Source organism: Pelodiscus sinensis, chromosome 2 (genome assembly GCF_049634645.1).
Source record: "Pelodiscus sinensis isolate JC-2024 chromosome 2, ASM4963464v1, whole genome shotgun sequence".
NCBI classification, from domain to species: Eukaryota; Metazoa; Chordata; order Testudines; family Trionychidae; genus Pelodiscus; species Pelodiscus sinensis.
The window spans coordinates 113,260,265-113,276,738 of NC_134712.1; the positions used below are offsets into that span (position 1 = coordinate 113,260,265).

General features: G+C 45.8%; 1 protein-coding gene and 1 long non-coding RNA gene across 2 annotated transcripts in view; one reads left to right on the plus strand and one right to left on the minus strand.

The window, feature by feature from the left end:
• LOC112543988 (uncharacterized) overlaps window positions 1-16,474 on the minus strand; it is a 74,642-nt gene that overhangs the window by 15,914 nt on the left and 42,254 nt on the right. The gene's annotated exons all lie outside the window — the stretch shown is intronic.
• Window positions 10,204-16,474, plus strand: part of F13A1 (coagulation factor XIII A chain) — a 111,600-nt gene continuing 105,329 nt past the window's right edge. Inside the window, exon 1 of the mRNA XM_075921293.1 lies at window positions 10,204-10,224. Within this exon, the coding sequence (XP_075777408.1) occupies window positions 10,221-10,224 (4 nt within the window). The 5' untranslated portion in view covers window positions 10,204-10,220. The remainder of the gene's footprint in view (window positions 10,225-16,474) is intronic.

Consider the following 16,474-nt stretch of genomic DNA (forward strand, 5'->3'; position numbering starts at 1 on the left):
ATCTGCTTTTATTCCTCATTAATGTTTTGGAAGGGACAACATGGACTGACTGAAAGGTGTCTGACATTTTCTCTCTAATCAATCAATCAATCAATCAATCAATCAGTTCTTAGGTCAGCTCTTGTGGCTGTATGATTTTACAGATTCTGTTGACCCAGGTCACTCAGTTTCATGTTCTGTGTATTTTCTGCATAACTTGTTCAGTGAACACAACTGACCATAGTTCTTCCACATCAGCACAGGTATGCATATAGCTCTTGGTGAAACACCCAAAGTGCAGAGTCGTCTCAAGGTCCAAATACATGTCAGCTCTCTCCATAACTTTCCATGTGTCTTGTCTCATGCTAAAAGAGCCCCGCTCCCACAATCCTCCAGCAAATTCAAACTCTCCAAGTTTTACCACTCTTGTGCCAAACACAGTAATTCATAATTCAACAACATCCCAACACTAACTATTTGAGGAGGGAGACTGGATTGTGCATCCCTAGAAGTCTCACTGCATTTTGGCAAAAAGCATCTTGGAACGTCTAGTTGGCCAGCTGTTGTTTGAAACAAATGAAGGATAGGTGCTGCTACACCATGATCTGCAAAATGCACAGTGAAAAAGCAGATGAGGCTGGCGTGAGCCCTGTGGAGACCAGAATGCTAATGAAAAGCGCAATGTATTTGGCACCATTATAACCAAGGCGCCCTGAGGATTTCAAAGAATGTGTCCCTTTTTTTACTGCAGTAATAAATTTGTCAGTTATGTGAAGAAACATTGTGAAAAATGAATGCTTTTTACTGCATTCTGTGCAATTGCTCCAGATTCAGGCAGGATAATGGCTAATAAAAGTATGAGGTGGGAGGTTGAGTTGTGCATCTCTGAAACCCTCATTATGCGCACTTTTAGAAAACATACACATGTGCCAGAATGTCTCATTGTTCTTTTGATTTTTTTTTATTATATTGGTATGAAATGGTTTTGGTTCAAGCTATGAAATGCAAATTTAGCTCATATTGATCCTGCTGTCTGCATAAAGGTTAAAAATACATATATAATACTGTTCCTGAAAGCTTTGGAGGATGCTATCAGCAATAGTTAGGTTTTATTGCTGCTGCACCAAACCAGACACTCTTCCAAGTCCAATGCATTTCAATCCAAGCAAACAGCAGTTAATTTACTTTTCCTTTTTTGGTGGAGGGATATGATCAAGCAGTCCGGCACCAACAAAATCTCGGAAAGCAAAGACTGTGTCAAAAAAACAACCTGTTTCAGGTATTCCAAAGAGAATCCATTATATGCATTTACATCATATCTATGACTTCTGAGGGTATGCATACACTATAGAATAAATCCAATCCTATGGCAATGAATTGCAGAGCCCAGGTCAACTGACATGGCTCATGGGGTGCACACTATGTGAAGCTTAATATAGTAGTGCAGAAGTTCAAATGGCTCAGGCACCAGACAAACCTTAATGCCTACTGTGCTATCTTTAGTTCTGTAGTGCAAACCCGAGTCAGTTGACTAGGGCTTTGACACAGGTCTGTTTTTTGTGGTGTAGACGTACCAATTGTCCCCAGAATTACAACAGCTGTTGCCAAGAGTTACTATTTATATATCCACAACTGTTAGAGCCTTCCTCCTCATATAAGTAACAAGGGAGCAGCAAGTGTGATGTCATGGTTGGTGTCTACTATAGACCAGCAGGTCAGGTGGATGAGGTAGATGAGGCTTTTTTCAGACAACTAACAGCACAGATCACAGACCCTGCTTCTCATGAGGGACTTAAATCACCCTGACATCTGTTGGGAGACCAATACAGCAGCACACAGACAATCCAGGAAGCTTTTCGAGAATGTTGGGGATAACTTCCTAACAAATGCTGAAGGAACCAACCGGGGCCATGTGCAGCTTGACCTGCTGCTCACAAACAGGGAAGAATTAGTAGGGGAAGCAGATGTGGGTGAAAACCTGGGAAGCCGTGATCATGAGATGGTTGATTTCAGGATCCTGACAAAAGGAAGAAAAGAGAGAAGCAAAATACAGACCCTGGACATCACAAAAGCAGACTTTGACTCCCTCAGAGAACTGATGGGCAGGATCCCTGGGATGCTAACATGAAGGGGAAAGGAATCCAGGAGAGCTGGCTGTATTTTAAAGAAGCCTTATTGAAGGTGCATGAACAAACCATCTTGACATGCAGTAAGAAAAGCAAATGTGGAAGGCAACCAGATTGGCTTAACGGTGAAAATCCTTGGTGAGCATAAACACAAAAGGGAAGCGTACAAGAAGTGGAAACTTGGAGAGCTGGCCACAGACTGGCTACTGCCTGAGCAACTCCAGCTCGTGGCCAGTCCTGGCTGCTGTGAACAAAGGCTGCTCCAGCACTAGCCCTGTGCATGGCAGACAGGGCTGTTCACCGCGAACAGGGGCTGCTGGACTCATCGTGAGTCAGGACCAAGCAGTCCCGGCTCACTCTGATCGCTGCACCTCTGCATCGCTGCACTGCTGCACCCCAGCAGCTCTTACTACTTTTACAATGCAGAGCCGCAGCATGGGTGGCTCCAGACCCGGCACAAGCCAGAACTGCTCAGTCCTGGCTTGAGTCGGCTCCTGGAGCAACCCCCAGCCGGCCCTGGAAGCACTTGCACCGCGCCGGACCAAAGCCCACTCGGAACATGCCGCAATTAAAGGGGCCGTGCAGCAAAAGGAATGGGGATGCAGGATCTGGGCTGGAGGTGGGATGTAGGAGGGGCTGAGGGTTGAGGGTACAAGATCTGGGTGATAGTTAGGCTATAAGAGGGGGTGAAGAGGTGAGGTCTGGACGAGAGGAAGGGGGCTGAGAGACTGGGTTTAGGGTGTCTGGCCAGTGGGGGGGGGGGGGTGTAAGAGCAAAGAAAGGTGCAGTGTGTGGCCAGGAGGGAGGGTGCAGGAGCAAGGGTGGATGCAGGAGCAGGCTGGGGTAGAGTGTCTGGCTGGGGGAAGGGTGCAGGAGGAAGGGAAGGTGCAGGAGTGGTCTGGGGATAGGGTGTCTGGGCAGGGGAGAGGGTGCAGAAGCAGGCTGGGGGATGTGGGTTCTGGGGGGGCACTTACTTGTCTTTGTGCTCTGTGCTGTTCTCAGGCACCACCTCCTGCCACTCCCATCGGCAGGATTCCAGCCAATGGGAGCAGTGGGGAAAGCCTTCTGGCAGCATGCCTGCGCATTGCTGTTCCCCCAGCTGGGGAACGATTATAAGCTGGATCGCGCAGCGAGGCTCGGGGCTTTCTCTCCCCTCTCCAAGCGGGAAAGTTGGGGCTGTCACTCCAACCACGTTGGGGGTGAGAGGGCATGTTTGGAGCACCGTAGGCTCCCTACTGTGGGGTAAGGGGTGAGGCTCAGCTCAGTTTGAAAGCCAGTCATAGAGTATCATCTAGTTACTCCCTTTATGTGATTTGAAGACACCAAAAATGGAAACTCTACCATTTCCCATGGTAGTTTGTACCAATGGTTAATAGCCCTCCCCGTTAAGAACTTGTGCCTTATGGCTAATTAAATTTGTTTGGGTTTAACTTCTGGACATTGGTTCTCATTGTGTCTTTCCCCATTAAACTGAAGATCCTTTCTGTAACTGGTGTTTTCACCACATGAAGGTACTTAGATACTGTAACCACATCACCGCTAAAACTTCCTTTATATTGAGCTCTGTATGTCTCGGGGTAAGGCATTTTCTCCAACCCTCAAATTGTTTTCTGCATTCTGTTCAATTCTTCAGCATGCAGTGGAGTTTCTCCACTGAATGGGAAATCAGAATCTATGTCTATATCCTCTATACAATAACAGAAGATGTTTATCAGATCTTTTGGCACTGTACAGCAAATTGGCACACGTGATTGCAATTCCCAACCTTGTGAATTGTATCTGTTGTTGGTTTGTCTTACAGTTATGTGGCACTTTTCATCCCAAAAAGTCTAAAAGCGGCTGCTTTCAGATTATGCAGAAGGATTGCTTCATCTGACATTGCAACGCAGCTGCTCCAAGTTGGGATGTGAGCGTTGTTTTACAGCACAAAGCACCACCATGCTAGGAAGAATGTAATTACTCTGATTGGAATCTGGTGAGGAGATGAGGGTAAGCATGTGCAAAAAGTGTCATAGGATATTTAATGACAGCAAGAGGTCAGGACCTTGGTTTTATATCTTATCTAAAAAACTGAATTAAGAATTACTTAGCACAGCATAACAGTGTTTTAATGATCATGCCTGCGGTTTTATAGAAGAATATGAGAAATGCATATTAATATAATGTCATCAGTGTACATCTTCAGGGCCAAATTTTACTTTCAGTGAGACTGTGCCGTACTTGGGAGGGGACAGAGGTGCATAAGCTAAGGAAGCCATGCCGGAAGGCAGTATGTTGTCTTAGGTGCAGCTCTTTCTGGGAGCTGGAAGCAGAGCAAAGCAAGAAGCCTTTGCACACTAAGCATATTAAGAAGCGGGTAATTCATTAATCGTGTAGTCAATACAATTTGTATCGCGTACACAATTAATCAATAAGGGGCCCCGCTGTGGCTCTTAATTTTAAATATAATAGGAGCTGGACATGCAGTCATTCCGGCTCCTACTACATTTAAAATGCAGAGCCACAGCAGAGATAGATCGCAGATCCAGTGTGAGCCAGGACTCAGCAGTTCTGGCTTGCACTGGTACCTCTGCCTTCCCTGCCTACCCCCCCGTACCACAGAGAAGGTGCTGGGGGAAACCGGCTTTTAAGCCGGCTCCCCCAGCACTGGCTCCTGCTCCCCCCTCTCCTTTCCTCCCCTTGGTGCCTCTGATATAGAGGTAGCAAAGTGGGGGAGAATGCGAGTAGTTGACTCAACTACCACATAAGTCTGGGCTTATCAAGTAGTCGACTAATTGACTACTCTTTAATATCCCTATTGCACACTTTTAAAAAAACTGTCCTGGCACATATGGGGGTGGTGGTGGTAAGTCCCTGACCCTGCCCACACCCTGCCCCACTTCTTTTACAGGGGTCAGTGAGCGTAGGATGCAGTGTTAGCCATTTTCCTCTCATGTGCACTGAAAGTCACATGGTGACTCTCTCCTGTATAGATGCCAAGGGCAAGAGAAGGAGGAAGACAAGGAAAAGTGTTCTCTCTACATTCTCCAATATCTATTGCTCCCAGGCAGGACAAAGCATAATTTAACCCTCTGTCTATGTTAGATCGATGTTGTCATGTGCTAGTCCGTGCTGATCGTGCGGTTGTTCTTTCTGTATCCATCTGCACCCTTTAAAAACCCCATTAAACCCTCAGTGATTTTTTACTCAGTGTTCAGAGCAGAGTCTTCTGCTATCATCTCTTTGACGTCAATCATTGTAAGATAGGCACCTGAGTGAAATGTTTAGAATCAAACGTCTCTCTCTCACACCCATATTCAAGCAAGGTAGAAAAGTCTCTAAAGAGGCACAGTGTCACCCTTCTACTAGGCAAATATTTTCTGGAATCCAATGGTCAAATTTTGCTGGCAGTTATGCTGGTGTAAACCTAGAATAACTCCGTTGGCTTTAATGTTGAATTGCCTGGATTAATACAGGTAAAAGAGCAGAATTTGGTGCTTTTGCTGCATGAAGGTTCAGTGGAAATTAGGGATGTCAATGTGTAGTCGACTGCACAATTAACCGATAAGCCTTGGCTTATTCGTTAATCTTGTTGACTACACGTGCTCCCTCCACCTTGCTGCCTGTGATGGGGCAAGCCTGTCCCCTCTCTCTGGCAAGAAGGCGCCAGCAGCCCTGTCGACCAGGGGTGAGCTGCGCGGCATCTTCCGGCGCTGCTGCACATGCTCCGGCGGCCCCTTGGTTTCTTCAAAAGCTGGGCCGGCACAGTGGTTAAGGCAGGTGGAGCACGCCAAGGTGGTGGTGGCAGAGGGAGGTGTGGAGGAAAATGGAGAGCCCAGGGGAGGAGCTGCCTAGGTGGACAACCTCAGGGCCAGCTCCAAATCCTGCAGATCTGGGAGAGCAGACCCGGAAGGTGCAGAGGGGCAATCCCTCAGGAGAGGAGCCCAAGGCTGGCTGCAGAGTGGCAAGGTCCCACAGAGAAGCACCAGAGCCGATGACCCGACCACCGTTACCCCAGCAGATACAGCAGCAGCCGCGGTGGGTAAGCGACGGGACGAGGCAGGCGAGCAGTGGACACCGAAGGAGCCTGTAAGACTACGTAGGAAGTCGCCCAGGATGGGGAGTCATAATGGACAACGCCCCAAGAGGGGTGGTGAGTGGTCAACCTACACCTCACCATTCAGGTAGTGCCAAAGTGTCCTACCCTTTAGGGTCCTGGGCTGGAGCTCGGTTGAAGGGGAGGGCCTGAGTTCCCCTACCCTTCGAGAAGCTGAACTGCACTATTTTGCGGGCCTAGCCCAGCTCGAGGGAGAGACACAGAGGGCCAAGGCCTGACCAACCCAAATGCGAGCCATGGCAACGGAAGGACTTTACTCCAGGCAAGCGCCGACGTCAGACTCTTGCCACGCTGAAGGCTGCAGAAGGACCCAGGGTAGTGGATCACAATGCCAAGGGCCTCGCCGTCTTGTGCAGGCACGTCCACACCCTGGTAGACAGGGGCTGAGAATAAACCCGGGACGGGGGCCCTGGTCTCTCGTACGAGGGAGAACCCATCCCACATACCTGCGGGGAGGGGCCGGTGGGTGACACTGCCTCTGTATCAGAGGCAGCAAAGGGGTGAGGGGAGCATGAGACAGTACCCATGAGGAGCTGGCTTTTAGCAGGCTCCCCACGAGCACCAGATCTACCTCCCCCTGCCACACACACTGCTGCCTCTGATAGAGAAACAGCAGTATGGAGGATGAGGGGGGCAGGCTGGAGTGGATATGTGCAGGAAGCCAGATTTCAAGCAGGCTCCCCATATGTGCTGATTCTGCAGACTAGCCTTCCCCCACCTTACTGCCTCCTATAGAGGCAGTGAGGGAGAGGGAGGCAGCTTAAGATCCAGTTCCCCCCAGCACCAGTTTCGTGGTGCCACATCCCACCTTCCCCCACACTGCTCCCCCTACCAGATGCAGCAGAATGGGGCAGGGGAGGCTGCTAAGAAGCAGCCTTGGTTCACAGCGGCCCAGGCTTGCTGTGAACACAGGGTGGTCCACAGCAACAGACTCTGTGCACAGGGAGTCCGAACTCCTCTCGGACAGAGGCTTGCCTAGCATCCCACGGAGTAGCCTCTGTCCATAGGGAGCTCAGACCCCCATGGAGAGGGGCTGCTGCCACTGTGTGCTGCTACCTCTGTATCAGAGACAGTAATACAGGGTGGCAGGCAGCCGGTATGCGTGGGGAGCTGGTTTTTAAACTGGCTCCCCTGCTGGACTGGCCCCCGTCTGATACACCCCGGGCAGCAGCATGGGGTGGCAGAGGGATCCCTGGGAGGGAGGCCGGGAGCGCACTGGCTGCTGACCCTACCCCCAGGAACTATAGAATAGTCATATAACCGCTAAGACTTCATGTGGTTACATGACTATTCAATTACACAATATCTAATGTCCCTAGTGGAAATACAATGCTGTATCGAAAAGGACTAAGACAGTGGAAAAACTGAGACCAGACTCAAAGAACTGATTTATAATCCAGCTAGGAACTATTGCTTTGCAAGCAGGGATATAGTGGGCTGCCTACAATGTGACCAGCAGTTGCCGTAAGGTTTTTCTAATTTTTGCTAATTTTGAACAGCAGAATTAAAAAAAAAAAATCACATTGGAAATGAAAATACTTTTTATCTGTCCAAGTGACTGAGTACAATAAATGCTCACACTGAAGTGTTTACTTTTAAGGGCATTCTGTGTCAAAAATACTAACATTCTGCACCACAAATTTAAAATTCTATGCACAATATTTTAAAATTCTGCAATTTTTTTCAAATTTTCAAATAAATATGGAGGCTGTAGCATGGCAGTGGGAAGCACAGGCCACTGGTTGCATATAGGTGGGAGATCTTTGGGCACTCCCCTTGGGACCTGAAGTCAATGGTGAAGCTGCACCCAACCCTGACACAATACAAGGACTAGGCCTGCCCCAGAAATACCCCAGGGCCCTGCTCCTCCATGTGGGCAGGCAGGCTCGGCAAGGCAGAATCCAAGTATGGAGGAGATTAATATGGAGGCATCCAAGAGAGGGTTGAGAGGGTTCCATGTGGGGCAATCTGGGTGTGAATGGCCCAGTGGAGATCTAGGTGTGGGGGAATCTGGATGCACAGGGGCTTGCTGAGGGGTTCTGGATGCAGTGGTAATGGGACTCTGCCGGGGGTCCATGTGAAGGTGGTTGAAGCTTGAGGGGGGATGGAGGAGGAGTCTGCATGTTAGGAGGCTAGATCTTAGCAAGAGGAGCTGAGTGTGGGGGCTTCAGTGGCAGGTTCAGATCCTGGGGGGGAGTTGGTGTCAGTGGGGTTGGGGATCTAGGTGTAGGTGGCTTGTCAGGGTGCTCCAGGTGCAGGAGGAGAGGAGCTGCTTGGGAGGGGATTCCAAATGTGGGGATGTCAAGGCTGTTCCCCACTCTGACTGCAGAAGATGGGGGTTGCAAGAGACCTTAAACACCTTGCCTCTAAAGACTCTGCTTACAAAAACTCCCCAGAGTCACAGATTTACTCACTTTGGAGAGGTAGCTGCCACCACCAAGTGGAACAAAATAAAACCCCCTTTTTTCTTGAACCCAGGAAGAAAGCACTTGGACTTCCTTCCCCGGGGCACCCCAACTTCCTTTGCCATAAGAGAGCTTGAAAAAAGAAACAAAAGAAAACAAACTATGTTTCTCATAGCTTACGTCTCTGGCTAGGCAGACATACACACAGACCTGCTGTTTCTACCACATTCTAGTCAGGAGAAGGATACTATGCATAAGGATAGTATGAATCCGGTCCAGTACCCACTGAAGTCAATGAAAAAGACTTCCATTGACTCTAATGCACTTTGAATCAGGACCCAAGTGGTTTTCTAATATGGCCAGTGGTGTGCTGAAAGAGGTGACTAGGGGTCCATGAGAAACCCTTGTTAAAATTCCACTAGCACAGCAAAGAAAAGCTTGAGATTATTTCCTTGTTTCTGATGGATTTGCGCTGTTGCTAGACTGCTTAATTATCCCTACCAGAGATTACTTATCTATAGAGCTTGTTAAAATACTAAGGAGCAAATTGTTTGCCTTTGGAATCCAAAAAATTGAAGCAGGGGTCAGGAATTGTATATATTAAAACAATTAAATGTTCAGAAGAACAGAAACCTGGTTCCCCTTCAGGGAGACAATAGGTACATGTGCATATACATACCTAGACTGTGGTATATTATCAATATACTTAGCATATTTTTCAGGAACATAGTATAAAGATACCCAACAAGTACACTTCATGTATATTTGTCTGCCAAGTGGTTTACCTCCCTCCTTAGTTATAGTTCTGAGAGGGCATTTTTTTAAAACAAGAAAACAAATGAGTAAATTATCTAGTCCCACACAACTCTTCTCTGCAGGCACAGAGCCCCATCACGAATGGAATTAATTACATTGCAGGGGAAACATTTTCTGAGATCTTGGTAAAAGCAGCAGGAACTCAAGTGTCTGAACTGAGGGTATGTCTACACTACCCCGCTAGTTCGAACTAGCGGGGTAATGTATGCATACCGCACTTGCTAATGAAGCCCGGGATTTGAATTTCCCGGGCTTCATTAGCATAAGCGGGGAGCCGCCATTTTTAAATCCCCGCTGCTTCGAACCCCGTGTAGCGCGGCTACACGGGGCTCGAACTAGGTAGTTCGGACTAGGGTCCTATTACCTAGTTCGAGCCCCGTGTAGCCGCGCTACACGGGGTTCGAAGCAGCGGGGATTTAAAAATGGCGGCTCCCCGCTTATGCTAATGAAGCCCGGGAAATTCAAATCCCGGGCTTCATTAGCAAGTGCGGTATGCATACATTACCCTCCTAGTTCGAACTAGGAGGGTAGTGTAGACATACCCTGAGTTCCTTAACTTGCCAAGCACGCTCACAATGAGGGCAATATTTTAAAAGCTTCCAAACAAGCCCTTATTTATTTGTTTGAATGCAAAACAAGCAACTCCTCCCTCAGAAATGTGAAAAATGTTATAACTGGTGATAAACATCCAAATGCCAAGTTGAAACAGAATTTTAACAAACTTTCCAGAATGATTGATCTTTGGGTTGAAACTAGACAAGTGAAGCTCCTTCTACATGGAATTGTTTTGGGGCAGTTATGGGTGAGTGAAAATAAGGTTTTGCCATGGACCAGATTTGCTAATGTTGAGTAGTACTTTATTCTCCATGTAATAATATGAGATTACTTAATGTCAATCAGGGTGCCTGATGATTCCCTTTGCAACTTTAAAAACACAGTCAGCACCGTGATTGTCATTTAAAGGTGAGAATGTAAGAGTGACATGCTAGAATGTATCTCCTATCCATGTTAAATATAGGAGACTTTTGCCCTATGCCTTTTTCATTAGAGGGAAACCTTTCCTTTTGTTACTGTGCATGACAGTTTTCACTGCCAGCAACTTTATTGATCAAAGTGTAAATGAAGGTGGGGAGCTGACATCTGTTGCTCTTCCATAGAGAGAGAAACATTCGCTCTGCAACCTCAGACAAGTGTGATGCTACTCTTGTGTAGGACAGCCAGTGCCCTTTTTAAGTAAAAAAAAAAAAAGTGTTATAGCACTTACAGGAGGACATTTTTAGCAACAAGCCTGAGAAACTATGCCTGAATCACGCATTACTGTTAGCACGATGTTGCACATCCATTCTAACTATGCATGCAGCAGGCTGAAAATCTAATCCTGGCTGGCTAAGAATCTGATTGTCCATGTTTTGTTCAGGCAAAACTCCCACTACATCAGTGGGAGTCTTGAATTAATAAGGAGGGCCAGAAAACTCCCTCTTTGTGATACAAGGGCTATCCACATGTTTTTAACTGTACCTTTCCTTTTAAAATGATATATGTATTTCTAATCATTTTTGCCCATTGCAAAATGCTTATTTACAAATGTTTTAATATCATAGCTTAAAAAAATTACACATCTCAGATGCAGTTAATAAAAGTGATGACAAAAAATACAAAGGGATAAATCTATAGTCTAAACAGCAGCAAAGAACACCCTCCCCTAATTTTTCAATGCGTTAAAACCCCCACCATAAAATGTACTTTGAAATTTTGCCATTATGGAGATGTTTAGTTAAGCTATCAAAATGGAAGGAAAAGCCACTGTTCACATCTGTTCACAGGTCAGTTTGCATACATGTGTATGTTTTAACTGAGCTATTAAATATGACATTTCAGAAGGAAGAACTCTGAAAACGGGTCAAAGAGGAAAATGTGTCGTGAGCACATGTTGTTTCCCTGCCCAGAGAATTATTGTTTGTCCAAAGAGAAGTGACTCATTTGAAAGTTATCAGAGGGAAAGGACAGTACAGGAAGAAATGTAGGTACGTCTACACTTTATTTCAAAATAATATAGTGCACATCTACACCGTAAGCCTTTATTTTGAAATAATGTTGAGCTGGAGGACTTCTTACTCCAATTCATGGTAACCCTCATTTCACCAGGAGTAAGGGAAGTTGAAGGAAGAGTGTTCTTCCTTTGACTCCTTGCTGTGTAGGCAGCGCCGAAAGCTAAAATAAGCTACTTCAACTTCAGCTTTGCAATTGATGTTGCTGAAGTTGCATAGCTTAATTCAACTTTAGCTCTGCCATGTAGATGTATCCTTAGTGAAAAGAAACTGCTCTAAGAATGTTACCGGTACTGCCATTTCAAATGCCTAAATAGATGGATAGGCTTGCAGGTGTTCAAATTCCTGTTTGACAGCCCTTGGAATTAGGAAGTGCACATTTGTTTAGTTATTCATTGGAATGGATAGGAAATCATGGATTATTTGCCAGTACATTGGGTTACCATCTTTATTCCTGGCTCAGCAAAACAACCAAAAATGACAGCTAGACTTATTTTTAGGCTTCTCCATGCTCACAGTTTTTAAAGGAACAATGCGATGGGAATGAGCTAGATGAGTTAAGCAGCATCTGAGGGATTTAATAGCCCAGGGTCAACACAGACTGCTCTAGTTATTTCCAAATCTAGTAATGTCACTGTTGGAAAAATGTAGGGTTTGGAGCCACTGCTCTTTCTGCAGAGAATACCACGTTGCAATGCAGCCACTGTGAGTGAAAAGGCCATAAGGTATAGAGTTCTCTCACTGTGTCTGAGCCTTTCATGCCGCTGCTGCTATGCTTTCTGTCACCTTCACTCTAAAGTTGTTACATTGGCTACCTGTAATATTTTTGATTCCATTAAAAAAGCCCTATGAATTCTTTTCAAAGAACGTTTGTGGACTAGCTTGGTTATCTTTTTTACCTCACCATCTGTCATCTTCCAGTATCCATACATTATCGCACTGGTGGCATGCTATTTTCCTGATGTATGCCACATGGCATGTGCTTTCGGATTGGTTTTGCATTCGTTCATGAACCATAGTTTCGATAGAAAAACAATAGCAGTTAAGAGTAATGTTTTCCACATCATCCTGAAAATGTGGCTGCATTTCTCCCTGCCTCCAGGAGTTTGACATGTGTCTTCCAATATTGCTGTAATAGTGTGGGTGGGTGAGTGGAGAAGCTGAAAGAACATTTGATTGTCCTGGTCCCTCTTTACTGAGGGCTAAATTTCCACTTAGATATTTGCTTCATGGACATTTTTGCATTTTAGTTCATGCAAGAAGCAAGCAAGCTTTTTTATAAAGGTCCACGTGTGCTGCTGGAGAAGGAAAGAGATGGGTAGTGTATATGGCTAGGCGAATCTAGAGGGGTTCTATTCTTGTGTGCTATACCTTTAAAAGTAAGGGGTTGCGCACGCTGTTGTCTGTGGGGAGAGGGGAGGGAAAGATTGTTGTGCATCAATGCAAGATGGCTCTAAGGCCTGGTCTACACTATACCAGGAAAGTTGGTTTAAGGTATGTAAGTCCAGCTATGCAAAATGCGTAGCTGTTGGTGGTTTACCTTAAGCCAAGCCTTGGCAGCGCCCACATTGCAGGAGGCCGACGGGAGCAAATGCTCCCATTGGCTTCCCTTAGTCTTCGCAAAAGAAGGAATACCACATACCAGTGGGAGTTGCCCTCTGTGTTTAGGGATCTATACTAGACCCTCTAGATCAGTCTTCTGGCATTTGACCTCCGGAGCATAGATCTTCCAGTAAGTATACATGTACCCTTAGGCTATGTCTAGACGACGGGGAAGATTCGAAAGAGGATATGCAAATTCCATGGGAATTTGCATATCTTCCAATCTCACTTTCAAAAGTAGAGATTTCGAAAGTGAAAGTAGTTTAGATGAGGCTTTTTCAATGAACCTCCCCGCCCCCTTTGTCAAAAAGCCACGTAAACCTCATTTTTTGAGGAAAAGCGTCTTTTCAACAAAGGGAGCAGTTTGCCGAAAAAGCCACATCTAAACTACTTTCACTTTCAAAAGCTCGGCTTTTGAAATGAGATCAGAAGAAGATATGCAAATTCCCGTGGAATTTGCATATCCTCTTTCAAATCTTCCCTGTAGTCTAGACTAGCCCTTACAGCAGGGGTGTCCAAACTTTTTTGAAAGAGGGCCAGATTTGAAGAAGTGAACATGTGTGAGGGCCGGGTCGGAGGCGGGTGGAGAGCGCAGGGCACGCCGGCCTCACGGCGGCCCGGGGGCAAGGCGAACCCGCAGCGGAGCGGGGCTGCGGACGTGCCCTACAGGGCAGGCTCTAGGACCGCGGAGGCCATGGGCGGCGGCAGCGGCGTGGCCGGAAGCGGCGCGCTGGGCGCGCCAGTTCAAAAGAGCGCCGGGGAGCCAGGAGAGGGGGAGGAAGCGGGGGCCGTATTAAATCGGAACACGGGCCACAATTGGCCCGCGGGCCGGACTTTGGACATGCCTGCCTTACAGAGTAACATGCTGAGCTCTGTGATTTTTCTCTTTTTGTTGTATGAAAGATAGGATATCAAACAAATCATAGGGAAGTGACTACTTAACTCTTTATCTGTACCCTCTTGAGTTCTTTTAATTGCAATGGCTTAACTAAAGAAAATTACTTGACAATTGAAGTTAGTTTTATTAACTATCTTTAAAAACATTAGCTTTCTTCACTTTACCACTGAAACTAAAATAAAAATCAATATGAACACAACCTCTTTTTTTCTTGACAGGATTGTTTGTCAGGTAAACCCTGACTTTAAAGTTTACAATACTTTCTTTGCCAAATGCCACTTACAGTTGACTTTCATTTTATGCACATTCTAAGAATAATGTTAGACTCCATCAAGTTCCTGAAATAATTCTGTATCTGGCACATCATATAATATCAATATACCATATTAATTAAATTAATTAATTCAGAGTCAGGCAATAGGGAGGAGTCTCTGTAGTTGCACCAGAGGTACAAGCTTGTGAAAGTCTGTAGCTACTCTGAGTTCCCTCAAACTATTGAAGAAATCTAACTGATCTTGGGTTTGTATTAGCCCACTGTTCTATCTTTTTCTAAAAGGCCTTGATGCCAGGACCATTCTTAAATAGTAATAACTCATAATATTAGGGCCTTAGTTACCATACTGTTTTCCTTACTCTTCAATATGAATTAAGTGCTTTGCTCTAAATATAGGGAAAATAGAACAAGACATATGTTAAGTCTTTAGACAATATTTGCACTGATATGCCAGAGAAAACTTCAGCCCTTCAGAAACAGTGTATTGTTGCCTCCAAAGCTAGGACCAGGCACGACCTGTTTTATGGAACAAGGCCGTGCTGTTATTTATGTGGTTTTGGGGGCTGCTAATAATCCTATATGACATTTTTCTTCAAATTTCTTTCCTCAGAATTAGTTCAATGTCCATGACTATTTTAGTTTTATTACCCTCATTTGGAAAGTTAATTGGTTTAATGTTTTTTTTCCCCTTCAGATATTTAAATGTAGGATTCTGATGATGAGATACCAGCAGTGGTAAATAACTACTTGCTAGACATGCCTTATGTTCAGCAGTGTCTAAGTACATTTCTTCAAGCAAGGGGTGCATAATGAGAGAGAATGGTTTTGTGACTGAAGTAATGGACTTGGATTCAACATATTAGGGCTCATTTCCCAGCTTCCTTTGTTACCTTGCACAGGCCACTTAATCCCTCCATCTCTCCCTCTTTCTCTCTCTCTGTCTCAGGTGCACATCTGGAAACTAGAGATCATTATACTTCCTCTCTTCCTCCTATTGTCTACCTTCTCTGCTCAGATTACAAACTCCTTGGTGCATGGACTATCCCTTATTATGTGGGTATTCAGCACCTACCACAGCTGAGCCCCAGTCTTGGTTTTCATGTCTAGGCATTACAGTGGCACACACAAAATACATAATAAAAGACCTAAGCCAGCTATGATTGGTACAGGAAGCTGGAGCAGAGACAATGCTGGGTGGGATTCCAGGAGGAACTGTTATGGAAATGACCTTGCTCTGAGAGTCCTTTCCTCTCTGGACTCTCCCTCTAGGGCTGAAAGAGCGCTAGACAAAAGGGATGGCTAATGAACACACAGCTCCTGTTTATGGCTTGCTGAGGATCCTCATATCACAAAACCCACAGGGAGGGAAGAAGAGCAGAGATTTGTACTGGACAGACAATCCCTATGCCACCAACTTCCTTGCTTTCACAGCAAGATAACAGAGAATAGAATTTAGTCTGTTCTCTAAGATTCTCTCCCTCTCTGGTGTTTGTTTACCAACCATTGTTAACTAGGTTGAGCCTTTCCTGACTGCAAATATCTAACAGCAGCTCCCAGCTTCTTTCAGTCAACTCTTCCCGGGCTGTTGGAACTCAGAGTTTCTCATCTATGTTTATCAGCAGTGGGTTGGATGCCCTGGCTTCTGCCACACGTGCATTTTTTCATAAAATTCTGAGGGAGACCATACTGGGCTTTTAGCCCTTTGCTCTCCTGTCTAGTCACTGAGATGGCTCTTTGGGGAATCTCACTATTAAAGTTGGTGGCTTAGCGAGGCCCGGTCAAAGAGTTTGCAGGGCCCAAGGTGGTTGGCTGCACTACGCAGCTTGGTGGCTCCTTACTAGGACAGCAAGCGAGTAGCCAGGTGGGTGAGCACCAGGCAGCGCAGGGCCTTGAAGATGCAGGGCCCAATGCAACACCTTGCTCACCTTGCCTTAAGGCCAGGCCTAGGCATAGCATTTAGTAGCTCTAATACTGCACTCACACACATACGGGCTCTTTTTATGGGAATCTTTTATTCTGCCATATTGGGGGTTCTATTCTGCTATCTATCACACAATTTCTGTGCTCCTTTAATATACAATCAATAGCAGTTGCAAAGGCCCTAGTGGACTTCATGGAGTCTTGGGCACTGTTGACTTTGGGGGTCAAAACTGTGTTTGGCTTAAGATCTTTGGTGTTTTATATTTTAGATCTGATTAATGTACTTTCTTCTTTTTGGGGTAAGGGCTCA